Consider the following 27,175-nt stretch of genomic DNA (forward strand, 5'->3'; position numbering starts at 1 on the left):
AAACCCTGTGGGTCTGGGAAGGAGGCAAGTGCTCCTTTGCTGTTCTTGTTGGTAATTCTGTGGTGACATGTGTAGAAGGACTTTTGTCCTTCCCTCTCGTCCTTACCCTCTGCGGGAAAGCAAAAGGTAGCACAGAACTTCTGGAGCAGTTGCTCAGTGCCACGGGTGTATCTTGAGAAGCTGGTAACGGTGCTGGGAGTGTGCGTGCTCACGAAGGTGGCTTTCCTCCTGCCTGAGCGAGGGGACGCGCAGCTGGTGGCAGCACGGCCCTGGTGCAGTGATCTCCAGGGAACCGGGGCAGTGTAGAACAGAGCTTTGAAACTTACTTTTTCGATTGCATGTAACAAACAATGTCACTTCTGCCATGTTGCCTCCACCAGCAGCTGCCTGGCCCAGCCATGGCCGTGGGGCTGAGTGCCTGCTCTCAGGCACAGTGTGTCTGCTGCCTGCGGTGCTGGTGCGCTGGCAGCACAGCCCCAGGCAGCGCTGCAGAGTTCCTGCACACATGGGGTCGCTTGTCCCTGGGACCTTTGCTGAAGAGATGGAAGACCACATCCAGCCCTCCTGGAAGGGGTGAGCTCGCTGCCATCTGCTCCTTTGGGAGGGGAGGGAGAGCGGGAGGTGGCGTGGGGGGAGCTGGTGTCTTGCTCAGCCTCCCTCCTGTTCCAGAAAAGCTAGTAGGTGGTGCGGGGCCAGGCTGTGGCGGCGGCTGCCCCGTGGGACCTCAGCCCTTTCCTGCCTCAAGTGCTTGGTGGAAGCAAAGGCTTTGAGGGTGTGTGGGGTGGGGCTGGAGAGAGGAACTGCCCAAAGACTCCTCTGGTCTTGGGACAGTGCTGTGGCTCCTTGCACACTGCTGGGTTTTCCCACTGGCAGTTCTGCAGCCCTGAGCACAGCACTCGAGGGAACGCACAGCTCAGGCAGGAGTTCAGCTCTTCTTCACGCTGGCTTTGGTCCCTCCCTTGCTTTTAGGTACCTGTCTTACTATCTCTTGTTCGACATGGTGCCATGGGAAGGGTATGTGCGGGAAGTGGCTCCCATCCAGCTTGCACCTCCACCAGCACTTCATGCCGTGGGAAGGGGGTAGATAATGGCACAACACATACAGGAACATTTGCAGCAGCTGCAGCTGATGTCTCATGCTTGAATCAAACTATTTGTGGGAGCACAGGGTGGCCGACATCCTCTTAACAACTGGATTAGTATTTGGAAGGTGCTCCTTTGGTCTTCATCCTTGTGCAGCCGATTTGCTACTTAAAATCCTTTGTAGTGTTTCTGGCTTTGGTTATTTGCGCTGTAGAGAACAGATTTCTGATAACCCTAAGTATGTTTGTTCAGTTTTCCTGTTGTGTGCCACTAGTTATGAACCTTTAGAACAAATGCACGCTTCAGACCGGCGTGCCTTGCTCTTGAGCAGTTTACTTCCAGTGGTGCTTTCTGCTGAGGAGGTCTCTAGGCTGGGGCACAGCACAGCCGAGGTGGGATTAAACACTGTGCCGGGCTTGTGAAACCTGGCGTGGCAGCAGCCAGCTCCTCCCTGCAGCCCCGTGCAGAGGGAACAGGCTGGCTCGGTTGCTGGCCTGCAGCAGCCTTCTCTCATGTGTGGCATTGAGGGCCCATTAGCTGGTGTGTTTCAGGAACCTGGCAGGGTATGAGGAATTGCAGGTGCCTGGAATTGTCAAGTGGGCAATAGAAAACAGAAATGGAGGAGCTGGTCTGAATGCTGAGCTTGTGCTGCCTGGGAAGTGGTGCCAAGGAAAACACGAGGGATAAGTCTTTGAGGACTTTGTGTACCGGCCCAAGTGTGGCCACTGAAGCGCTGTGAAGGTTCATTCTGCTGCTGCTGTCATTCCTCTTACACTTTTCTCGGGAAGGCTGAAGTTGGAATTCAAATGCATTGGATTGAGCGTTGGAAAAGTTTAAAGGCCTCTTGGTGTGGAGCAGCAAATGGGCCTGGTGCAGTGACCGAGCAGGATGCACTGGCTGGGCAGGGAGGCAGAGCTGGAGCGGGGCAGCTCTTCCTGATTTATTTGTATGATTATTCAGAAGCCTTTGTAATAAATCACTGACTTGCAAATCTCTAAGCCACTTAGCAAAGGGCTTATGTAGAAGTTTAATCCCTTCTGGTCTTGGGTTGCTCTTTCATCTCAGCTACAGCAGGGCAGGAGCAGGACAGTGTCCCCCCACCTGCAGGAGAGCCCCAGGTACAGAGCAGACTTGGGGAGCGTTACCTTGGGGCTGCTCAGAGATGTGGCTGGGACTTGGAGAACAGCACAGTAAGAACAGTGACAGAGTGATGGAATGATGCAGTGGAAATGATGTTATCTCAGTGGGGTTTGTTTATCTTTGAGCTGTTTGGTCCCTCTGTAGGGCTGGGGAGTAGGCTGGGTTCCTCTTAAGCTACATCCATGCTGGGAGCAGTTTGCTGAAGAGAAAATAATTTTATTTATTTAAAGAATGGGGATTGTTGTTTACTTTGGAATGAATAATCTGATTTTTGTTGTTGTTATTAGATTGAGAAGAGGGAGAGAACACGGAGTGACTGTCTTCCTGTGTGTTAAAAGCAGCTGTTCCAGGACCAAGGTGGTCAAGTGAGAACTGAACAGATACCACTGAAATCGAATCCTTCCCTCCAAGTGTAGCGCTTATCTTCCCTCGTACAGGTAAATCACTAAATGAGAAACTAAATCCAAAAGTCCTTGCCAGCACTGAGGTGAGGGGGTGTCTTTGAGTATCAGCTTTCCAGCTCTAAGCTCTGTAGAGCAGGAGAACTGCAGGTGACCCGGGCAGCCTCCAACAGTTAATCTGCAGCTGGAGCGGATGGTGGCTGTATAATCACAGGCTGGTTTGTATTGGTAGGGACCTTAAAGCTCATCCAGCTCCAACCCCCTGCCATGGGCAGGGACACCTTCCACTAGCCCCGGTTGCTCTAAGCCCTGGCCAGCCTGGCCTTGAACACTGCCAGGGATGGGGCATCCCTGGTTGTAGCCCCCTTTTAACCAAGCTATTCTGTCTTAAGTTTTTTAATAGTATTTTGAAGTTACTGCAGACTTACGGGTTTTTGGCATTTTTCCCCTTTGGAGCACCTCTGTGGCAGGAGCTCTTTTAGCATTTGTTTAAAGCACAAGTACAGGCTGTACCTCTTTTACTGCTTACAGCTGCGGGTGAATGTGCGCTTTGGGTTCGGAAGATGATGGGAACAACAGCAGCTGCTGATACAGTGCCAGGGCCACCAAGGCAGAAACAGCAGCATGTGTTGGGCTGTAGGAACACAGCACCTGCTGCCAGCGGCCAAACCAGTTCTTAGCACCCGAGTTAAGAATTCTTGGAACTTTCCCAGAGTTAGCCCAGACGTGAGCACAGAGGTAGCCAGTGTGCAGGCAAAGGGGTCTCCTGGCACAGGGTTAAAGCACAAGACCCCCAGCAGTGGCAGTCCAGGACCTGTCCATCCGTTGGCACCAAGTTCCAACCCAGCAATGGGAGGAAGCATGTTCAGAAGAAACAGGATGACTGAACAGGGGCAGAGAAAATCCCCTGTTGTGGGACTGAAGTGTATTTTATTTATATTTAATTTATTCCTTTATTTTAGGGTGATATTTTTTTAACTTGTTTCTATTTCAGTTTATTTTAGTTTTAACCTGTCAGTTGCGGTGTTTGACTCAAGTTCTTGCAAGCCTCAGTGCATCACATGCCTTAAGGAGCCCAGCTACAGGTTTGTTTTGGTACTTATTTTTTCCACTAACTGGTGCTTGAGAGCCACAGCCTGTTTCTAGCTGTGCACGTGTGCTTTTTCACACAAGAACATAGAAGTGGGAGTTTATAAGTTCTTTATTGAAAAATAACTTGCAATATTTTCATACAAAGTAATGTAAATGTTAACAAGAATTGTCTGACAACTTCATAAATATTTTTACAGAAACATCTACACAATTTCTTAACTTCAGCCTTTTTTCTTTATGCAGGCAAGAATGAAATATGCTTTTATTTTACTTTAACTGAATTTACAGTGGAATTAAGTCCTAAATTTTCCCATTATTCAGAGGATCAGGAATGACTGATAACTCGGAGCTTTTAATTTCTGCTTCCTTACAAAACCTGGCAGGCTCTGGGTGGGGGCTGCATGGGGCACTAGCAGCACCCCCGTGCCTCGTACACCAATGGTAAGGAGTCAGTGGGTGAAAGGTGCTGGTTGCAGGTGTGTTTAATACGTCTTGGAACTATCTTAAATGAAACTGACCAGGAAGGTCCAGTAGATACACTGCTTCCTTATCCTGCTGGAGCAAAGAGATGTCTCCCTGTCGGCCTGATTTTAGTCAATTTAAACCCCTCCCCCCCCTCAAGCCCTGCCCTTTAGAAAGAAGCAAACAGCCCAGTGGGGAGGTTTCCAGAGCTGGACACCACCGTCCTCCTGCCGCGCAAGCGCAGGGGCAGCTCCTGGCTCTGTGGGGAAACAATCTTGGAATAACATTATTATAAACATACAAAATTCTTTGACAAAAGATTCTCAGCGCCCTTCTCTGCCACAGGGAGCTGCAGGCTGCCCATTGGAAAACACACAACAGTCAGCTCGCTCCTCTGCAGAGAGTGCTGCGGTCGGCCTCGGAGCAGCTTTTCATATGGAGGAGAAAGTGCCATTGCCAATGTCCAGCCAAACGCACCCGCCCCGAGCGCTGTCTGCGGCACACAGCTCACCCCCGAGCACCGCGTGGCCCAGCCAGTGCCTGACTCAGCAACAGCAGGGTGGCTTTCACAGGCACACAGAACATCCTGACTGTGGAAACAATCCACTTGGAACTTCCCCTGGGGCTCCAAAAGGCTATTCCCCGTTTTCCCTCTCCAAGCTGAACTGGACTTTCCTGTGGAATATCACTTGTAAGTCATTAGTTTCGTGGAGGTCTTTATTTAAAAACCAAGCCACTGCTGAGTTGGTGATGTGGGTGCAGCGCTCCTGGGGTTGACACATGATAAAATCCCCAATCCAAAGGTGATGCACTGGTAAAAACAGCGTGAGAGGACAGTTTACAGCAAACAGAGGTAAATACCTGCCCCAAGGTAAAGAGCAGAATTAGGGCTGTGTTCTCCAAGCAAGAAAAAGCTCTTCACTGCTTTCTGCAGCTAAGGCCTGGTGCTGGGCCGTTTGCCTTGGCATTGCTCAGCCATGGGGCATAGGTGAGCCTGGCTGAGGACGTGCCATGGCCTGGTGACCCCCTGTGTTGGGTGACACAGCCCAGCCAGTGGAGCTGCAGGGAGGGAAGGAAGGAAGGAAGGAAGGAATACCTGTGCTGGAACACTGGGCTCAGTGAGAGCCTCGGTCATTTGCTACATCTTGTAGCCGCCTTAGCAGAGCAGTGTGATTCTCCTGGCAGATGCGCTTAGCTGGTGCTTCAGTTCCATCTTCCAAGAGAATGCCTCTCTTCTTTGTTGGAGTTTCTCCAGTTCTAACCATGCTGTTAATTTCCTTTAGCCTCTGGAGGGGAGGTGGGGGAGAAAAACTTAGAATTAATCTCTCATTATTGTAACTACCTGAACATAATGTGAACTTGTTAACTGCATTACAACGGGCTCACATACGCTTTGTTTCTGGAGATCTACACTGCACAAAGTGCTTCCCGTGACAGACCAAGCTTCTTAATCACTGTGCTGCTCTCTCCATTATCAGAGTATGCTGCTGTCTTACTCAAACTCAAGCAAGTTTGTTGTTTCAACACACAGAATGATAGAATGGTTTGGGTCGGAAAGGACCTTAAGATCATCTAGTTCCAACCCCCCTGCCAGGGGCAGGGATGCCTCACTCTAGACTATGCTCCCCAAGGCTCTGTCCAACCTGGCGTTGAACACTGCCAGGGATGGAGTGCTGACAGGCCTTCCAACCATAGTTACGACTGTTATACCATAGGTACATAATTTCTATGAAGACTGAAGATGCTTCCCAGGGAAGATTTTTGCTTTGTTCTTGGTGCCCAGGGGTGATGGGATGCAGCCTATTACACACTCCCCTGGTAAGTCCTCTCATGGTAAGAGCTGGGGGACCTTTTACCCACTAGGCAGGTAAGAGGATGGGGCTGTACTTGGTGTTCTCTTTGGACAGTCTCCACACCAAGGAACCCATCTGTCACCTGAAAGCAAAGGCTGGCCTCCCGAGTCTTTCTTGTGTTGCAGTAAAAAGAGTAACATTAAAAAGTACACAGTACTCCTGGGCGCCTGATTGCTTTACAACTTCTTAGATACCTGAACGGGCAGTTGGAAGAGGGTCAGGTGAGAAAGCATGTGTTAGACCATGTGAACAGAATGGTGTGTGGCACAACCTTCTCCAGTTTCACTCCCGCAAAGGAGAGTTCGAATTGAGGATTTACAGAAGCAAACTAAGACCCTTCAGTCTCACCTTAGATGGGCTGCTGCTGAAGTAGTAGTAGATTTTCTCTCGAGGAGAGAGCGTGGACTCGTTTTTGTGTGGTGAGATGTACACGGGGTGTTTGTGGGACAGCTGCACGCGGCGAGGGGAGCCCAAGCGCATGAACGGGTAGGGCGAGAGCGGCGGGGAGTCGGTCTGCAGAGAGAGGGGGAATCACAGCGCACGGCACAGCTCCTGTGAGCTGGTCACCTTCAGCTCTGTTCCGGTTTTCCCACTGCTGTCACACCACGCATGTTTAGAACAGATATAAGTTGTGTCATGTTATTTGGGCAGATTGGTTTTTTGGGTTTTAATTTTGATTTACTTTCCTAATGCTGTCTGAGGCTGGCAGCTGCCACTGCTCAGTGCTGTGTATTACATACAGGAGGAAACAGCCAATAGGGGCTGACAGTCCTTGGTGTGTTAGCAGCAGAGTTTGTCCTTGAGGTCAGTTGATGTCATAAAAATATAATCCCTGGAGTTTGCTTGCAGAGGAATTAACTGAGAGCACTTCAGTGCAGCTACAGTAAAAAAAAAAAATCTCTTAACAAATGAAAAGCACAGAATTCACTTACTGCATTTGAGGTGTACTTCAGGGCAAATTCTTTGATCTGCTCAATATAGATGTTGTTATAGAACTGTATGAGGTCCCCTCGTTCCTCCTCCTCGGTGTCGCTGTTGGCCCCGGTCAGCCGGGTTGGGGTTGGGGGGGCACTGCTGGGGTGTGGGACAGGCAGGGTGCTGCTGGATCGCATCACAGGGCTGGAGTCTCTGCTGCCTGCAACGAGGAGCAGCTCCTGAGCTCAGCCACAGATGCTTCAACCACTCTGGTCGCCTCTGCTCACTGCTCAGCCCCGTACAGCCACTGCCTTCCCCACCCTTACATCAGCACAGCAACCCTGAATCCAGTCTTGTCAGCATCAGCAATGCTGACATGGTTCCCTTACGGAGAAGCAGTATCAGCCTTGTAACAAACCAGTGCGGTGCTGAGGACATGGCCAGGAACACGTTTGATTTCTAACTTCTTGCTGGATAAACCACAAGTGGCTCTTCTGTATAAAGCTCAGTTTCATCACAGTATAAGTGGGAGCTAAAACTCCACTTTCCAGGCATTTGTGCTGCACTTTTAACAGTAGCTCTGTCTTGTTGCAAACTGGCACCATTTCAGGTTGGGAACAGTATGCTTTTTTTAGCTCACAGTACCTTGAAAACTGTGGTAGGAATATACACCATCACTTAATTTGCTTTCCTGTATAAAGGTTAACTCAAGGAAAATGTGTGGGTTTGAATGTCAAGGAAAGCCTCTGCAGAGCTGTCAGATGTCCTGTGGGTGCCTGGTTTGTCCTTGTCTCTGGAGACAGACAGGTGCTGCAAAAGAAACTACTGCAGCTCCATGGCTGTGGTAAGTAAAGGAGTACCTGTCAGCACAGGCTAGCACAGATTTCCTCCCTTTCTACAAAGAGGTGTTCTCTGTACAGACTGAGCTCCAAGAGCTCAGGCCAGCCACTGTGGTAAACTCTGCAGGGAAGCGTATGTGGGGATGGATTCCAAACGGTCAAAGTGGTGTAACACTAACCCTGAGTTACAGCAACTCTTACGTGGTATCAATATATTCTCAGTTGTGTCCAAATTTAGCAAAGAAGGAACTGTTTGGGATGGGGTGACACAAAATCCAACTCTTCCTTTATACACACAGTTTCGGAAATAGAATTAAACCCAGACTTCTAGACTTGGGAATCACTCACTTCTTTCCTTATTCCTCTCTTTACTTCTGTCTGTAGGTGAGTTCTGCTGGCTGCTGCTGTCACTGCTGCCAGAGTGGCGTCGGCATCTCCTGCCTTTTATCAGGACACTCCGATATACCTGCAGGGAGACAGAGAAGCACAGCAAAGGGAGGATGGTTAAGTAGGCATCTAGTACTCAGGAAACAACAGCCTGCACGATACACTGGCTTTTTACAAACTTCACTGTGATATCAAATTGCTGCTTACAGGGGAAAAGACAACCTCCTGAGAGGAGTGTATCCAACAGGTACTGCAAGTTTTAAGTGAAGCTATTTTCTATTTTAGGTTTAGTCTAGCATTGAAAGCTTTCAGTAGTGTGGGATTTTGTACCAGCTGCTGTCTGGTGACAATGGCTCGCAGTGTGCAGTCACTGAATGCTGTTACTTTAGAAAGAGATCCATTCCTGAAATAGACCCAAGGCATTTAATAAACTATGTTGTCTAATACGAACTGTACTTACGTGACTCTTGGCTTGTGGTTGTGTTCGATAGCAGCGCATAATGTTCTGAAATGATCTGTCCTCCTTGGTCACCTAAGAGAGAAAAGGTTAATGGTTTTTCTGTGGGTCTTTTTCGCAGTCTGAGGGTGGTTCTCTGTGGTGTTTGGTTGGTTGGTTTGGGGTTCTGGATCTGTTTTTGAGGAATTATAATCTTTGGAATATTAAGTCTTATGCAAGTATTCTGTTGGCTTGCTTTTGTTTTATTCACACCTTACCTTAGCCATTACGTAGACGGCACACATCACCAGCTGATCCAGGTGTCTGTCCATCATGATTTCAGGGCAGTGTACCAAGGAATACTCAAAACATGTCCAGATCTTTTTCCTCAGCTCATCGGATACATCGAGTTTGACACAAAGATCTCTCAGGCGAACGCTAGCTAAATGGTACACCTGTGGAAAGGGAGACTGCTCAGGGCCCAGCAACACAGCTTTTCTCACCCACACAAGAGCAGCTCAGACCTGCATACACCCTGTAAAACTTGTGTGAATGATAAGCCAGAAAACCAATAATTTTTATTTTTTTTTTTTCCCTTACAAGAAACAGATGTTCTCAGTTCTGGAACTGAGCCTAAGAAAACATTTGTTTGAAGCTGAAATTCTGAGTTGTCCTGAGCACAGGAAGGGCACTGCACAGCCTACAGCAACCGCTGTGTATTGGATAAACCATAATGTCTCAAAGGTGAATTTCTTTCTTTTTGCAGAGCCTTAAAGAAAATGGACACCTTCAAGTACCTGCTGGATGAGTACATGATCTGCCTTACAACTTGTGGTCTAAGAGTCCACTCCTTTGCTAGTGAGAAGCTGCCTGTGTAAGAAAACTACTCTCCAGGTATGTGTATGGATAGACAAAAGATACAGATTAATGTTGAAATGGAATGTTCTCTTAGTAGTAGTAGTAATAACTACGTATTTTAAAAATCAGTGAAGACTTGCCAAAACACTTACTAAGCAAAGCACAAATCGGACAGAAAATTACCTTTCTAAAGAAGAGTGAAAGCGAGCCCATCTTCCGTGGCCTGATGGACGTGGTGGTGGCAAAGGGCTGGGTTTGCCTTTGCTCTCCAGGAGAGATCTGCTGCACAGTGACCTGGCCAGGTAACTGCAGCGTAGCCCCTGTCACCTGGGTGTTCAGGGTACCTGTGAGTGCCTGGGCACTGAGGGGCTGAATGGGGCCAGGGACAGCCTGAGCCTGGGTACCCACATTTACCTGGACTGGGAAGAAAGTTATTCCTCCGCTTTCATTGGCAATACCTATAATTTAAGGAAAAGAGTCTGAAATAAGAGCAAGTTGTGGGTGGGTAGGTGTTTCTGGTTAGTTGTGGGTTTGTTTGTATTTTGTGGGGTGGGGTTTTTTTGTTTGGGTTTGGGGTTTTTTTTTTTGTTGTTTTTAAGAATTCGGTATTTTATAAGCAACTAGTTGCTTATAACTATATATTTAGTACATTATATATGAAATTATTTCATCAAAATATTTTGGACTTTTTGTCGTAAGGAGACTAAAAGATAATGAAATTTAACCCAAGTTTTTTATACTAATGCAACCTCCATCCTGTGCCAGTTCAGGAAGGCAGGCTGGCTGAAATAACTCAGTTCTTTAATGCAGATGTTGGCAGTCAGAACATCCTTGTATACATGTTCTGTCTCTGACTTCTGCTCATCTATTCAAACTGTTTTTCCCCAATTAGGAATCCTTCTTCTCCACTGGTGTACTGTTTTCCGCTCCTCCTTACTGTGTCCTAATACTCTGATAGGAGCAAGCCCCAGTAACCTACAGTAGCTCTTCTCTCACCTTGTACTGGTATTGTCACGGTTTGCCCGTTGTTGGCAGTTACAGTAGCAGTTGCCACTGTAACCAGTGTCTGGCCAGGCACTGGGGTTACTGACATTGCTTCAGGATTCATGTTCTGCACAGGCACCGTATTCACCACAGGCTGCTGGGAAACTCTCACTGGAGTGCTGCTGTCAGAGGTATTATCGTTATCAGCAAACAGCCTTCTCCTGGTAGGATTGGCTGTAGGAGAGCTGTATCTGTCATACAGCGTGGTTGAAGGGGATGAAAGGCCTGTGCATTAAGAAACAACACACACACACATACATATATACATATATATATGTAACTCTTGTTGTATAATCCCATATTATACGAATACATAAGAGAAATCTAAGGAGTACCAAAACATGTCATGCACAGCAATTCATGTCTACACTTGTGCCTTACAGATTGCTTTTAGAGATGACTTCACATAACTTTAAGTATGTAAGTGGAGCTTTGATTGTGGTGTAACAGTAAAGCAAAACTGTTCAAAAAATGCTACCGATAAAAACATAAGTAGGGTGTATGCTTAAGTATTATTTAACACATACATACATATACAGACATAAATGCTGTTCGTATACATAGCATCCTCAAAACAGCATTTTGTTCATGCTGAAATTAATGAATGCGTAACGTATCTGACTTAACTATGTGAGCTGAAATAGAAATACTACGTACAATGTGTTTGCACTTAACTGTACCTTGACATTAAAGCAGATCCCTCACTGTACACCACTTTAGATGAAAAACTAAAGCCATGGTTTAAGAAGTGTAGGTATGCTATACTTTCAAAAGTCTTACCTTTCCCTAGTCCTCCAGTTTCAGCACGGACCTCATTTATTCGTCTGGGTGTCAACGGAGAACCCACAACACTGTTCCCAGCAGATCTCTCAAAATGTTGAGGTGGCATTACCTACAATATTCATACTGTTATCAGAGGGCCTCTACTGCAGAGTGACTATATAACACATTTTTAAAAGCTTCTATACTACCAATTTTGAACAGCAAAACTGCATGGAAAAAACCAAGAATGCTGGAAACCTTACCATCAGCCTAACTAAACCTTTGTAGCCATTGTCCTACTTGAGAAGATCCAGTAGTGTAACAATCTTTCTGTGACTAAGATTAAAAGTCTGCTTTTTACCACATTTTCTCTCGTTTAGTAACCTTTTCAAGCACAAGTGACTGGTCCAGATCTTCCCTGCTTGGCCATTTTGTTCCCTGTCCCGCTACACTGTGCAAATACGGGGTAATAATCACCTTGGCTGCATGTCTCCAGTTTGGCTGTCTCTGCAGCGCTGTCCATGAGCAGAGCACACTAGAGTTCTGTGTCCTTGGCATTGAGCACCTTGTAGGGTGAAACTAAGATTTGGACATGCAGAGCCTCTCCTTCAGGGTACAGCATCCCGTCTACTGTCCTGTCTCATAGGAAAACTATGTAACACAGAGAAAGACGTGCTCACCTCTTCACAAGTGGGAACCCTGTTTTCATTATCTCTAATTCTGTCCCACAATATGGATTCTTGTTTCCAGGCCATACTTTCCAAGATCTGCTCCTCAATATGATTAAGGTGTTTTACTACTTCCCGACAAAGGCCATCCTCTGCTCTGATGAAAACCTCAATTACCTGCAAGGTGGGTAATTATGATCAATGTAATATACTTGTTTCATGCATTTCTTCTTGCAGAAACTAACTTCTGATTTTCAAGGAGGAGAAGACTGTTGGAAACATTAAGGCTGTATCACTATGACTTAGTGACATGCTACACTTTTATCAGAAGACAGATAGCTGTATCTTTCTAAACAATCACTTCAAGCACTGTTGCAGAATAGCTGCAACAATAGCTTATAATACACTGATAATCCAGCAGTCACTATATGGATACATGGATATTGCTCCTGTGTTAAACTGCTAGCACTATGTTAATTTTTAAATGTACAAAACTCCAGACTGCCTCCAGAGTGCCAGACACTTGTGTAATATTTTTTCAATATGGGACAGGGCAAAGCTGAGCATGAAGGGTTAGTGTGTCCATTAACATGACTTATGACTGGTTAAGCATTTCTAGCTATTAAACACTTTACCTTATAGAAATGATAAACTGGAATGTCAAATATTTCAGGGATGAATGGGAAGTTTCCAGGTGGCTTGTATGTAAAGGTAATGATCTCAAGACAACATGCCAGCAGCGATCTATGAAACACATCCTGCTCCAGTATTGCCTGCAAGAGGGTTGCAAATTTTAGTGCTTAATTTACAGTGTAACTGTAAAATAATAAAATACTTTCTATTCTTCCTCAACAGTGAGATTATCATCAAGCTTATTGAAAGAGATGTTATTTGATAGTGACAGAACAGACTCCACAATGAGCCATCTTCACTCATTAAAAATCTCACGTATCTTTGTCTTTACACACACAAATGATTGTCTGTACACTTTTCTTCCATTCAGTGTACCTGCAGGCTCTGTTTCAGAGATTTACCCTCATTTTACAGAGCTGTCTATTGTGCTTTATAGTTGGTTTTCTGTAGGTCCAACCTTAGGTACAATTTACTAGTTTTCCTTACAGATAAGTCAGCGTCTCCCAGTCTCTTCCTCTCTTGTTCAATGACAGACTCCAAGACCTTATAGTATAGCACCTCGGCACGACGAAAATGCTTACTAGCAACATCTGCAGGAATTTTAAATAGAAACAGTACTGAGAAATGCAAAAAATGAATTACATTGTGTATCTTAAGCTACAGCAGTACAACTATTTAGTAGCTTGAGTGGATTTCTGTGCTGCTGTGGTTAACAATACTTTCATGACTAAACCAGCTAATTTAAAGTTAACTTAGAAATCCCTCTCCTGTACTGGCACTGACTCCTGAGTGCAGAATAACTTAGTACGGAACCGAAATTTTGATGATGACACCATCTGTAAGTACAATCCCTAACATTGCTCTAATCTACATATTTCAAGTTAAGAAATATGTTAAAAAGTATACTTACATGCATCCAACTTGCTGTAGGATTTGTAAAGACTACAATTAATTCCTATCATTACTGTCACACAAATCCATGCCATCACAATTACTCTTATATTTGATCAAGAAGGTGCTCCCCTTCTTAACAGCACTTTTCATTTCCCTTCTGTAGAACTGAAAGTATCATCAAATTCCAGTGATTAAAGCTACGGCTGATGATAAAGTTGTATGCAGGGTTGAAATTTGACGAGTGTTAAGAATACAGGAAAAGACAAAAAATAATAGAGAAAATGTGTGCTAAAGCATAACCTGTAAGGTAGTTACAAAAGATCAGTGTATTTACAGGCATTTTAACGCTTATCTGTAGAAGTAAAATGTTTCTCACCTTTGGAAAAATTACTGAATTCTCCTTCAGCCTGCGTGCGCTGGCAGTATACTTCATGCATTTCTTTTACCCTGTTAGCAATAGATTGAGAAGGATCTCTGGAACAGGACCTGAAAATAAAAACATGGTCAACGTCCTCTTTCTGCTAAGAAAAAAACCCAATAACCAACAACCAACCAAACCTATAACTATTTTTACAATACAATGAAAGTTTGAAACTGTAAACATCTTGCAGAACAGTATGAGCACACCCATAGGTACCTTAACTGCATGTGTACTGTAAAATGGCCACAGCATATTAATATTGTATACACTGTTGTAAATATACACATCTTTTCTTGATGGGGACAAATATTTAAACAACATTTTCCAGATGATATAAAAATTGATTTTAAATTTATTGTACCTGTAGTAATAGTTTATCTACATGAAGAATAAATTTTATGTTGCATCTCCTACAGAGGGGAGCCATTTGCTAGGCGGCGAGATTTGCTAAGTAGGAAGAAGAGAAGTCTTGACATTTTGTATTAGCATTTGTTGTTAGAGATGCTTGGAACTGCTGGGTTTTGAAGGTGGTGTGTTCTTACAGCCATCAGTCCCTCAAGGACAAGTGTATCTAAATAAAGAGGACAATGTCCTTGATATTTAAGTATCTCTCTAGGTCCTATTTTACTCCAGAACCTTTCAACACTGACTCACATTTCAAATCCCACTGTTCAGCATTAACATTTGCTATTAAAACTGAACCATTTTAAAGAATAGGACTATTTGGTAGCTAAACATCAAACTAACTTACTTACCTGAGTATTTGCTCCAGATTTTCACTGGGGGCATTTTTCAGTCCTGCCAGCATCGTGTGAAGGCGACTCAAGCTGTATGTTGCCATGGAAATAGGTGTCACATATGGGTTGCTCTCTTTAATATACTTGCGGCCAGTAAGTGGGGTTGTAATCCTGAGGGATTTGGACTAAAAAGACAAAAAATAAGCATGTAACTGTGCAGTACTATAAAACTTACTTAGACACAAGCCATAACCACCCAAGTGTCAGTCTGTAGAATTCTTACCCTCTGTTAGGATATATGCCTGGAAAAAATGGTTGAAAATCAAACAGCCCAAACTAGTGATGTCTCAGAAAGCAGCCGCCAATGACACATGTGTCTGCATCGAACAGTACTATATAAACATGTGAACAGGGAGGATGTGACCTCACATTGAAATCCAAGTACTGGGAGGGAACTGTGAAACAACCAGGCCAATCAAAAAACCCCAAACACCCAGCAGTCTCCTCCTACCCCAAGTACCAAAGGTAGGTGTAGCTCATAGGTAAAGTGTACTGAGCCAGGGTTTCCTTTCAGCGTGTTTAATGCTTAACATGAAAAGTCCTCCTGATGAGCATGTTAATTCATTTGCATCAGATCAAACCATCACATCAAAACTACTTAACATCAAGGATGTTTCTTCAGGGCAAACCCAACGCAGCTTCTAATTATCTAACAACACAATCACTTAACCAAGAGATACTTCCCTTACTTTAATGAATGTATTACATTTTGCAGTGTTTTTACCACGAAGTCTAGCTCCCAATGCTCTTCCTGTTTTATTTCCACATTCCTAAGTGGGGTTTATTTCTGTCTCCACACCCTGCCAGAAACATGGTTCCCCCAGCCCCACCTTGGACACCTGCAGCACGCAACAGCCCGAGCACCGCAGCCACAAGCTGCTGTCTCTTACAGGCCACACCGTGTCAGCCAGACAGCAACCTACACAAGTTTGGCACCCAGCGCAACTTGGCAGTTGAGATGATCTTAAGGTGCTTTCCAACCCTAACTATACTATGATGCTATGATAACAGATCAGCAGTGAAGAATTAGGTATTTGCATTAATTTTGCCGATATGGTTACTCTGATCTCTTCTCTCCAGAATATTGAAAGCCACTAACCATCTCTCCCTCTGGAAAAAGGTAACATACCTATTAAATGACCTAGGCTGTTTCACCCTTCTGCTCTCTCTAATTGTGCTAGTACAGCTAACACCCTTCTTTATATGCCTGTCTTGTCTCCTTCCTCCTTTAAGAGATTTTTCCCATCTTTCAGAACATTCTGATATTCTGTTTCCATAGCTATACATGTCTGCATTCTGCATTCAAAGCCAATGCCTGGTTTTCAGAAGCTGCTCTAGTCACATGGAGGCTCTGATAATTTTATAGGTCTTCTTCATTTTATTGTTCTGAAATACGAAGTGTTCTTTATTTTCCCAAAGACCATATTCTGTGCTACTTCATTACTCATATATAAAGATGTATCTGTGTATCATGCCTGCAGGCAAGCGAGGTGAAAAGCATTCCCTGATGCTTTATCTAAGGCTGTGAGCAGATGTAACAGTAACACCTGAAGGACATTCGTCAAAAGAAAACACAGCTTTGCATGTGTTAAACAAGCAACTCTGCATATGGACCAGAGATGTGAGAGAAGGGGAAGCTGCACAGACAAGTACAGAGAGCCCCAACAGCTGCAGGACAATTCAGTACTGCCAAACAGCTGTGGAGAATTGCCCCTCCTATCATGCTTTAAAATCTTGACCTAAAGGTCTACCTAAAGATGCTGCTTTAGATAATTACCTAAATATTCTCTACAGTGGATTTTATCAAAGCCAGCCCAAATGCATGGAGAAATTTAGTCCAAAACCCCCAAAAGTAAACACTGTTTCTGATCAATTACAAAAGCTAACTTGCCTTGAACAATAAAGATGGTAATTTTTGTAGCTGCTTCTTGTGATGAGACAGAGACTAACTCATCTTATTCTCCATATAAAGCCAGCAGCACAGACCATGTGATACTCACCCTATCAAAGTGCTGCTGCAAATTATGCTTCACTTGTACTCTTTCAGCTGTTTCTGTTCCCAAAGCTGTATTTAAGCACCTTGTGAGAGTTCCAATTTCTTCATCTGCATCCTCCCCAAGAAATATTCGCTCATCGAGATTTCCTACTGACAAAACATACTCCTCGTAGGCCTTGTTGATGGCTTTGCTACAGCAGAAAGGAAAAGACAGATACAAACCCCTTTTTATTTAGACAGCATTTGGTCACCTGCTTACTGATCAAACACAGTTCTGGCCTCTTGAAGTCTCCTTCAGGAGTTTTTTTGACCCTGACTGAAGCATTGGAGCTCCTTTAAAGTCTACAATACCTTCAACATGACAGTGACAAGGACATTATTTTCCCATTCAATCTGATGGCTTCCCAGTCAGTATAGCTCCAGGCAGAACATAATAAAATACAGAGAACTTCCATCTGTCCCAAAACTCCTCAAAACTTACACAGCATCACATCATCACAAACTACATTTAGTATTTTCATACCATTTAAAAGAACGTAAGTCTTACTCACAAGCATCTCTAGGTTTATAAAGAAAAAAATACCACCAAACCCATTTTTTCCTTCCCACTTCCCACTCATTCCATGTGCCCCCACATCTTTTTCATTGAGTTACATACAAAAAAAATTAAGGAAATACCGAAAATGAAGAACAAAAGGAGATATCAAGTAAAACCATCCTGAAGAACCATTCCTCTTTCAAACAGGCCTGTAATGATGTATAAGTATTCATACATGTGCAAGTCAACTAGTTGCTACTACTACTGTTGAGACACAGATCATCACATTGCAAGTGCAGTGTGCTACTGCAGAGGGATACTGATGCAAGCCAAACCACAAATCCAATGACTCACAAGCTATCTCCGAAATTCCCAGGATCAAGAAATCCAGTTAGATTTTCATCTTTTCCTTTCAAAAGCTGTAAGACAATAAAGAAAAGGGTGGACATTTCAGTTCCTAAAAATGTTTTGAATTATCTGAAGAGAAATTTTTCTACATCACAAATTTACTGACCAACCTTTTTGTCAAAAAGTTTCCGAATATATGGCTTCCAAAAATGTTGCTTTATGCCTTTTGCTTCTAAAACTAATCCATAATGTAATGAACACAGTTTTTCAATGATGCAGGGGGGATCAGATGATACTTTATAATCCTTACTGTGAAAGTCTTCAGGTAGACCTACAATTAAGAATACTGTATTATTTAATTCTGCAAATCCACACCCTGTTTCCTTATTAAACTTAAATTCTATGCTGTGTAGTCTAGATAGTGTGAAATTAAAATGATAAGCTAATTCATTCCCTTGAAAGAGTTATTATTGTATAATGCCCACTCAATTTGATAATGTTGTCAAAAATCAGTTTTGAGTCAGAGATTTAAAAAAATTAGATACTGAGCGATAAAAATTAAACACGTCAGTTCTAACAGACTGTTGATCAAACACTTGTGAACTGTAATATCTAGTCGAATAAATTTGAGATAATGGTCCCAGTTCACATCCAAACCACTACAAAGTAAATGCAAATACTGCACAGCACTGAAACTGAACTCTATGTCTGGAAAGAATTGCGTCAGAAATTCAGTGGGAACTTCTCACCAATCATTTGCAGTTGTGATTATCAAGTCAACCTACATTTCCTTTCTCTTCAGAACAAGAACAGCGGCAATCCAGAAATGAGAAACAGTCACACTGTCGCTCTCATCTTTGAGCACTGGGTCTTCCCCAACTGCTGCCTCACAGGAACTCTCCAGTCTGACTGTCCGCAGCAATGCTGTGCCATTACATGCTCTTTCACTGACCCCACAATGTCATTAACTGACATTTTTACTTTGGAACTCCCTTCAGTGGTATTGCCATAGTAAACTAAATTCTTGACTTACTGTATTATTGACAGAATTCAGCAGTCTGTTATGCTACAGGAATAGAAATCTGTGTAGCCAGATGCAGAAAATCTTAATTCCCACATTTTTCAAATCAATATTGTTCAACTTACTCTCTACCACATAGATTCATACTCATCTCAGTAGCCTTAGAAGTTGTTACAGACTTTGGATAAAGACTGGTTTTTTTCAGCATACCTTTAAAATTAGGATTCAGAAGTTCTTTACGGTTTGGACACTGGAGAGCATTTCCATACACTAGATCCAAAGCACATAACAGGAGGTGGTAGGAATTGACCAAGTCATCACTGATCATAGGAAAATTACCTTTGATATTAGAAAGACATAAACCATTAATTAAAATCAGCATAGATTCTTTTAGCATAAAATTATTTTTACCAAGAAACTGTTGATGTTTGTATTATAATCAATAATAAGAGTCTTGGAAACACAGACTTTGGCAACTATAAATATCTGGATAGAAACGCAGGTAGTAAAGTAGACACACACTTAACAAAATACAGCAAATACAATACTGAAATACTTTTCTTTTCATGAGCAGCAGCAATTGTGTAGGAACTCAAATAATACATCATTTTGAAAGCAAACCTCCCCAAAATGTTGATAAATGTGATATTGCAGACTCCCTCGTTCACAGTAATCAGCGCATAAGTAACTTGAAGCAGCATGAATTGTATCGTGCAACTGTCTCAAGGGAAAAAAAGAATTGTTACCCCAACAAGCCCCACAGTCTGGCAGTGCTATGTCCTTCAACAGATTCCTACTGCATCTGCCTGAAGCAGAATCGTGCTCTAGAGGTATATGAAAGGGAAGAACGGGCTACGACTGAGACCTGCCTTCTTCCCCAATTTTTCATTGCTGTAAAGTGCTGCAAAGAACTTCAACTTCTGCCAGCCTAGACCCCCACGTCCAGATACGCTAGAAAAACCAAGTGCTGCCCCTCCTTCAATTCCTCCCATTCACCAGCATGAATCTCTATTTGACGGAAAGTCAGAAGATTATTTTTCTTTACCAACCTGTTTTCTTTACAAAAATTTTGCTGGGGCCATGCTCATCATAAACAGTAATAAATTTAACTTTATTTCTCTTGTGCTTTATGAAAGAGTTAAAATGTATATTTCTGATCTGGTTTACAATGTAGCTTTGTTTCATATACCTTTAAAGTGTTTCTTATATACTATCTTCCTGTAGAAAAGAATCCTTGTAACCTCTTCACTCTCTTACCACAAACTGTACCATTAATTAAAACCATAAATCACAATCCCAAGAATTTATATGCACAACATGATTTTTTATCACTCTTTTAATACTATTAACTCTTCTAGTCTTTTCCCCACCCCAGGTATGCTCCAAACCACTTAGCTGAGCCCAATATGAACAGGTTTAAATCCTTGAAGAAATCTATCATATAGTAATAAACTCACTTAGAACACATTAAATGTATATATGATTAAAGAATTTTTCTGAATTACAATTATTTTTCTACCAGTAACAGCAGTTTGTTCAAATCTATAGTCAATTATCCAATTCCACGCTTGTTTAAAAAAAAAAAAAAAAAGTCATTTCAGTGCAGATAATTGGGACTATTTAAAATAATGAAGTCAACATGAAATTTGAATCAACTGTACACATTTATCAATGATTTCCAAGTCACAAAAGGTTCAAAACAAAACAATGAAAGTCCTAAATACGATAGCAAAATTTAATCAATAAAAATCTTAAAGTAATCCCATAACACAGGTCCACTTTCATAGCAATTAAGTCTACCATGGCAATCATCACTGACAGCACAAATCTAATTTTACAGTACCAGTAGTTTCCTACAAATGATTTGTCAATGACATTTCAAACAACAGCTTACTACTACTCCCCTCCACAACCTACTACCAAATAATAAAACAGTTATCTCAAAGCACTGCTAACCAAAGCCACTATCTTACTTTGCAGAGTACACCAGAGGTACAAATGAGACCTGCACTTTCTGCATCTGAGAAAGTGAGCGCAATGATCTTCAGGCTTGCAGCAATATCACAGAGACAAGCCTGAACTTGCCACTGATGTGTGGTTGCCATGATAAGGATTACTGCCAACCCTCAAAACATAGCGAACAAAACAGGAATACTCAGTGCTTTAAATGGTTGACATTTGGCTTCAATTTTTCTGCTGCCATATTTTAATAAATTTATCACTAGTCACTTACTAATTTTAATGTCCGTAATTACTGTAAATTTTCCTTCTTCTTGCAAAATTTAATTGGATATGTTATCAAGATGGCATTCTCTACAAAGTTAATTTGTATGCCTGAAACTGCTCAGTATTTAATATGTAGTTAGTTGTTTATGTAGTTACTCAAACACATCAGCCAGTAATTTAGCAACAGGAAGACTCCTGAAGACCCTTTGCACCTTGTCAACTCTCCCATCAACCCTGAGAAGTGGGGATTTTAAAGAAGGAAAAAGCAAAATCTGTGAGTTTTCAGACTGACCTACTTACTCTCTCAGCTGCCTAACTGTGCTGAAGAAGTGAAGTCCTGGCTGACTGGAAATGAAGTACAGTACTAACTCTCCTCTGGACTCAGTGTATTGATATGAATGGGTATTTCATACTACTTGAGAGAGCTACTCTGGACTGAAAAGAAAACAAAAAGAAAAAAAGATGAAAATCATGCTCTGTTCCAGGGTTTCAAGCAACACACTTCATTAGGAAAAATTTCTCTTCCCCAACAAAACAGAACTTGCAGCCTACCTATTGGAAAAAGGCATGTTCTATGTAAGATAAAAGTGTTCAGTACAGCACACGTGCAATACCACAGCCTTCCTGATCTCTGTACAAAGATGTGATGGTGGTGGGGTCTAGTAGTATTGCCAGTAACTTTTCCACAGGGGAGCTGCTGGCAACCCTCTGCAATGTGGCACAGTGTAGAAAGAAAGGTTTATCTGTGTTGAACAAATAATACAATTTGCAGGTAACTCAATACTGTGGCAGCCTGCTCTGTCCTATCCTCACAATCAGCCAATGAAGGAAATCACAGCATACTGCAGGAATCTTAACACCGATTCCCTTTTAAACTGGAAAAAAGCCACCCCACCACACAACCCAAACCTAAACCCAAATTCCTTGTATCCCTTCCCTTGTACAAATTAAGCTATCAATCAGTTTTCTTCTGCTAGAAGTTATCATCTTATAAAAAAAATAATATAAAAAGTCCCTGGAAATTTAGCAGTGGACCTCAATCTACAAAGACTTTCTCTCAGTGAGGAATACAAATCTTGTCTTTGTTTCCCTCAAACCACTATCTTACACAGAATACCCAGTGTGTGAATAAAGTCCCAGGAATGCAGAAATTTTTTTTAAGATGCACGTTCGATGAGGAAAGACTTCACAGTATATGTGATATGACTAAAGAACTTAAGCCTAAAATAGAATTTAATCCTGTTTCTTCCAAACGCTTTTTCTCCCACCAGTCATTACTAAGGAAAACCTGCTGAAATCCTCTACTATTCTTACTAGCTTTAAGACTGCTTTTACAATAAAGGTTATATATACATTGCAATATATTGCTTGTTTATCACATTATTTCTACATAACATCTAGAAGCATATTAATAGAGGATCCCATTATGTGTCCCAAAGGAATCTGAGTCCTCAAGACAGTCAGCTGTTTATATGTATACTGCTATGTCCAAAATGCAAGAAAAAACCACCCTTGCCAGACAGGCATATGCAGACCTATTTAGTAATGCATATGTTTATTTGATACAGTTGCTGCATGCTCATTTTTTAAAAAGGCAGGCGGACAAAAAAGCTATTAAAAGAATTGGAATGCTCTCTGTGATACTAGCATAACGTATTCACACCTAGAATTGTATGATAAATTTTTAGTAAGTTACAGGAAAAAAAAGAATTAAGTATGTTCACTGTCCCAGCAAACATAAATATACACCTTATATTAATTACAACACCTAAACATGAATTAACTAAAATTCTAAGCTACCTTTTTCCCTTGGAATTATAGCATAAATCTCCACAACACTGGAAACTTTGTAGAATACTCCACATAAAAGCTACTAAACTATTTGGACATACAGCTTTCTTGTAGTGTGGTAAAATATACAGCTGAGGAAATTAAGACAGAATACATTTGTCCTCAGGCTGTTCTATGAAGGCCCTTTCTCCATTTCTGAATTCAGAAATGCCTGCATCTAGTTCAGTGTTTAAGGACTGATACAAGGCAACAACTAACAAAACCAAGTTTGTTGTATTTAATCCTTTCAAATCGCTTACCTTTTGCATGAACAAACAACACCCAACAAAACTGGAAAACTTCTGTCACGGTACATGGTTGTCGTCTTTAAGGGAAAAATACAGCAAGAAGACACCCAATAAGCTCAACAAATTAAGACAGATAAAACATCACACAACATTCAATCATTCTAAAAGAAAATTAAGCTTTACTACAGTGTTGCCAAAATCTTACAACCTTCCCACAAAAACTTAGCCTAAGGGTAATAAAGCAAGCTGCACACTGGATTAGTACAGACACAAGTGGAACCCCAGTCCCAGTCTGCAGGTAATGACCCAATGTCACTACAACAGACCAACACAGCAGATTCCACCAAAAACAGGCCGAGACCTCAGCAGAAAATCATTTTAAATTTAATGTTAAACATGGCTGGCCTAAACGTTTTCTTTTAAGGCAAAACTGTGATCTTATTTCCAAAGAACAGGTAAATACCCTAATTTAAAAACTACAGAAAATGTCTTTTTCTGATTTTTCACGCAACAAATGGTACATAGAGACAACTGAAGTATTTTGAGAGCCAGAGATTAAATTCTTTCTTCAAAAGCATTCTGAACAATCTAAGCAAGTATACATTCTTGGAGGAACACATTACACACTGTGTTGTTATTAATACATTCAGTACAGGCAAAACTTTCAGAACTGTGTGTTCACAAGAGTATCATCTCTGTACTAACACAAAGCATTTTGTAAAGGGTTTTATATAATATTCATAAATTTGAGATATATTAAATTAGTATCAGATTATCAACTTCCCCTGCTGGTCTTTGTTTAAGATGCTTTCAAATAAAATATAACTAATTAATGAGACTGCTTCACAAATCAAGTTTTGCAGCTCTTGAAGATTTGTTATTTCTTAATACTTCTACCTACACTATACTAGACTTCCTATTTCACATTTATGGCTTGCAAGTTTGCTTTGTGTTCTTGGTAACATCAAAAACTTGACAAAGTAATGAAAACTCATCCAAAATTTTTATTCCACACTCCCCACCCCAACTGGAAACTACGCTCCAGTATTTGTTGTCTGGATTTAAAAGCAAACAAAAACCCCTCCCCTAGCACTAATTTTTATAACTCCACAGCATTCCTTGTTTCCACATAATAGGTCACTGAAAGTGCTATTTCATAAACTGCAGCTCATCCCCAGGACAGCAGAGCAGCAAAGGTGGCATTAGAGATATGCTGTGTCTAATATTATCACATTGCTTTTAAAGTGTAGTTGTCTAATGTAGATCGTGTAATAGGCATGTGAGCCTCAAAACCAAGTAGTCTTCATCAGGTTTTCTCTGTAAGACTGTATTTACTATTAAATTCTTTCATTCAGGCAAAATCAATTCATAGGCTATATTCTTTTCAGTTTCTCCAGTGGTTTGTTCAACCTTAATGTTTTATTTTTCTTATTTAGTTACTCCATCAGGTTATGTAAAGAATGGTTTAAATGTCAAAACTAACATACAGTTCACCCAAAAATTATTAAGCACCATCTTCCAACTTAATCTTCAAAATTACTTCATGCCTTACCATGTAGGCTAGCCATTAGAGAGGCTTACTCTTCCAGTTATAGAACAGTATAAGCAGCATATTTTACTGAAAATGCACTCAAAATACAACTAAAAAAACCAGGCAACTTCATTACATTTTTGCTCTATGCTGCTCTAAAATTAGATTGGAAACAACAGCAACATACCTTTGTTTTCTCCCTCTCTGTTGACGAGGGTGATCTTCTTGAGGATATCTGAAAATGTCCTGAAAAATGGGCTCATATTTCTTAAAAATGACAGCAGAAACAGTGAAGTTTCTCTCTAATCTCTCCGTTCGTTCTCTGAATTGGGCAGGGAGATTTGCCATGTCTTCCCACTTTTTCATCTTGTTAAAAAACTCAATCAAGCTGAAAATACCAAACAGATTAAATCTGAAAGTTTTGGGGGTATTTTTGCAGAAATATACTATACGTTTTCTAACAAAACTACAATTTCTACTTCCTAAACTACTGTTAAAATGGCAGTACTGCAATCATGATAACAGAGCCAGTCCTTCACCCATAAACATGGGTGAGCTCAGACAGCTCGCAAAGTATTTTTAGATCCTTGGCTGATGACTATGTTAACTATGTTTCACAGTTCTGGCTTTTCCTCACAAAGGCACAATCAGCTCCAACAGTCAGATTACTCTAAAAGCAGATTTCCCTCATTTTTCTGAATAATTTATTAACTTAAATAGAACTCTGAGTCCCACAATGCTGAGAAGATTCTAGAAAGTATGAAAAACCCCTGAGTTTCAGTATATTTCACTTCATAAAGTCATTCCTTTATCTATCCTACTTTTTCAGAGTTATTAATCTCTGATAGCCCACATCACATAAATAATTTATCCACATTAAATTCCTGAATTTCTGATTTTTTTCTGAAAAAGGATAACTTTGTATTGTGTAAACCAATTGCAAAGCTCCAACAGTAAAGGAGATGGGGAGCAAGACTGCATAAGAAGATTCTTTTTTAATTTTTTCCAATCTGCTAAATTGGTACAAAACAATGAGACTGCTAATAAATAAAGTAAATTGTTTCAGGAACATTTTATTCAGTGCTTTATGGACACAAACAGTTGATCCAAATTCTGTTTATCAGATTCTGACATCACTTTGGTTTCATAAAGCAAGAACATGTAAAAAGTGAAGAATTACAGATGGTTTCCCATGTGAGAAGTTCACACTTCACACACTCTTCCAAAACAGACTATTCTTCAAAGAAAGCTTTCTTTCTCCTTTAAGAAACGGAAGTCAATCTCTGATTTTGAAAACCAGTGTTTTTACAACATAATAATAACCAAATGGAACTCTTCTGCTTCCATGGCAATGATCTTATAACCCAAAGATTCCAGCAATACAAATTCTATCTTTAAAAGCAGGAAACAAGACATGTTTAGCATTTGTTCCCAGTGTCTAGATTTCACAAACTGATAAGCAGTCTTTGAGATCTTGCAAGTGTTTAAAAATGAGCAAAAAGTTACCTTTGTTCTGAACAGCGCAAAATTCTGGTTAAAGATACGTAATTTCCCTCAGCTGTCCCTTTGCTCACAGTGGGAACTGCTTTTCTGCAAGCCACGTACAAGGCACACGCTAGCCAGTGCAGATCATTTCCCTGTGAATTGAAACATCAAGCATCTAAGACTTCATTGACAAGAAAAACATCCTCTTCAGCTATGCATTCAACATCAGGAAAAAGGACAGGACTGTGTCCTAAATGAATGAAGTTCAAGCAGTGACAACACTGATCTGCTGTTTTAAAGTTCTGTGGAGCTACTCTATGGTTTAAAGACAAAACCAGGCGCTAAACTAATACTTAACATTGAACTGTGCCAAGCCTAAAACTGCAGTTACTAGTTACCTGTATAAATGTCACTCTTGATCCAAAGTTAACAAGATCTTTTTACTGTTGCTCTTCTCCTATCATAACATTTTGTACTGCCCTGGTGTTAAAAAAATATATACAAAAGCTACAGTTCCTTACAATCAGAACATTCTGCCCTGAACAGACAGTGGGAACAGAAAAACATAGTTTCTGGGTATTTTTTTCTGTATTGCACAACAGAACTGTTACTCAATCTGCACTTCGAGACAGAAATGAATTCCAGTGAAAACCTTTTAAATCTTATGCTCTCTCTTCGATTAAAAAACAATGTTTTAACGAGAGAAGGACAGTGACAAGAGGGGGAGGGGGCACAGAACACTCAATTCGATGATGTGGGTTTCCTGGACTACGTGGTATCCCGGGGCCAGATGAGCACGCACTTGAGAGATAAACACAAATGCTCTTTCTGAGCTTCCCAGCCCGTTTACGATGGTTACAGGCAGCGTGTGACAGAGGCACTTTCAGACCGCAACACTTCCTTCCTCCACACAGGTCCAGGTACCGCGGGCGCACCACCCACCCTCTGCCCGTGTGGGGCTTCCTTCAGCTCTGCATCGAGAGCTGCCTGCGCATGGGAAGGAAAGACCTCAAGAATTCCAGACGACTCCAGAATTTCACCATAAAAGCCGCCTTGATTTTTAAAAAGCCACCCAGTAAAAGGCATCTCCCGATCACATCGGCTGCGCCACTTTGTGTTACCGTCTTAAGGAAGGATGTTACAAAACCCGCACGGGGCTGTGTCACGTTCACAAAACCAAATTTACTGTAACAGCGCTGAAAGCATCTACGTGGGCAACTAAACAGCAACTGATAAGCGTTCACCGAGACAACTAAAGTGCGCTTGT

At 41.8% G+C, this 27,175-nt stretch overlaps 1 protein-coding gene across 1 annotated transcript; it reads right to left on the reverse strand.

Moving 5' to 3' along the window:
- Positions 1–5,293: 5,293 nt before the first annotated feature.
- Positions 5,294–26,057, reverse strand: RBL2 (retinoblastoma-like 2). Its single transcript, XM_010009690.1, has 21 exons — positions 25,930–26,057; positions 24,611–24,811; positions 22,905–22,969; positions 18,799–18,927; positions 17,738–17,898; positions 17,574–17,638; positions 16,686–16,872; positions 14,644–14,810; positions 13,844–13,953; positions 13,060–13,163; positions 12,576–12,713; positions 11,953–12,117; positions 11,291–11,402; positions 10,463–10,735; positions 9,650–9,924; positions 8,887–9,063; positions 8,633–8,704; positions 8,134–8,251; positions 6,964–7,166; positions 6,380–6,544; positions 5,294–5,464 (listed from the first exon to the last, which is right to left on the reverse strand). The coding sequence occupies exons 2-21, from the start codon at positions 24,787–24,789 to the stop codon at positions 5,294–5,296; spliced, it is 3,036 nt and encodes a 1,011-aa protein (XP_010007992.1). The 5' UTR covers positions 24,790–24,811; positions 25,930–26,057.
- Between the last annotated feature and the right edge of the window lie 1,118 nt (positions 26,058–27,175).

The sequence above is a fragment of the Nestor notabilis genome, unplaced genomic scaffold, assembly GCF_000696875.1.
Source record: "Nestor notabilis isolate BGI_N333 unplaced genomic scaffold, ASM69687v1 scaffold31802, whole genome shotgun sequence".
Lineage (NCBI taxonomy): Eukaryota > Metazoa > Chordata > Aves > Psittaciformes > Psittacidae > Nestor > Nestor notabilis.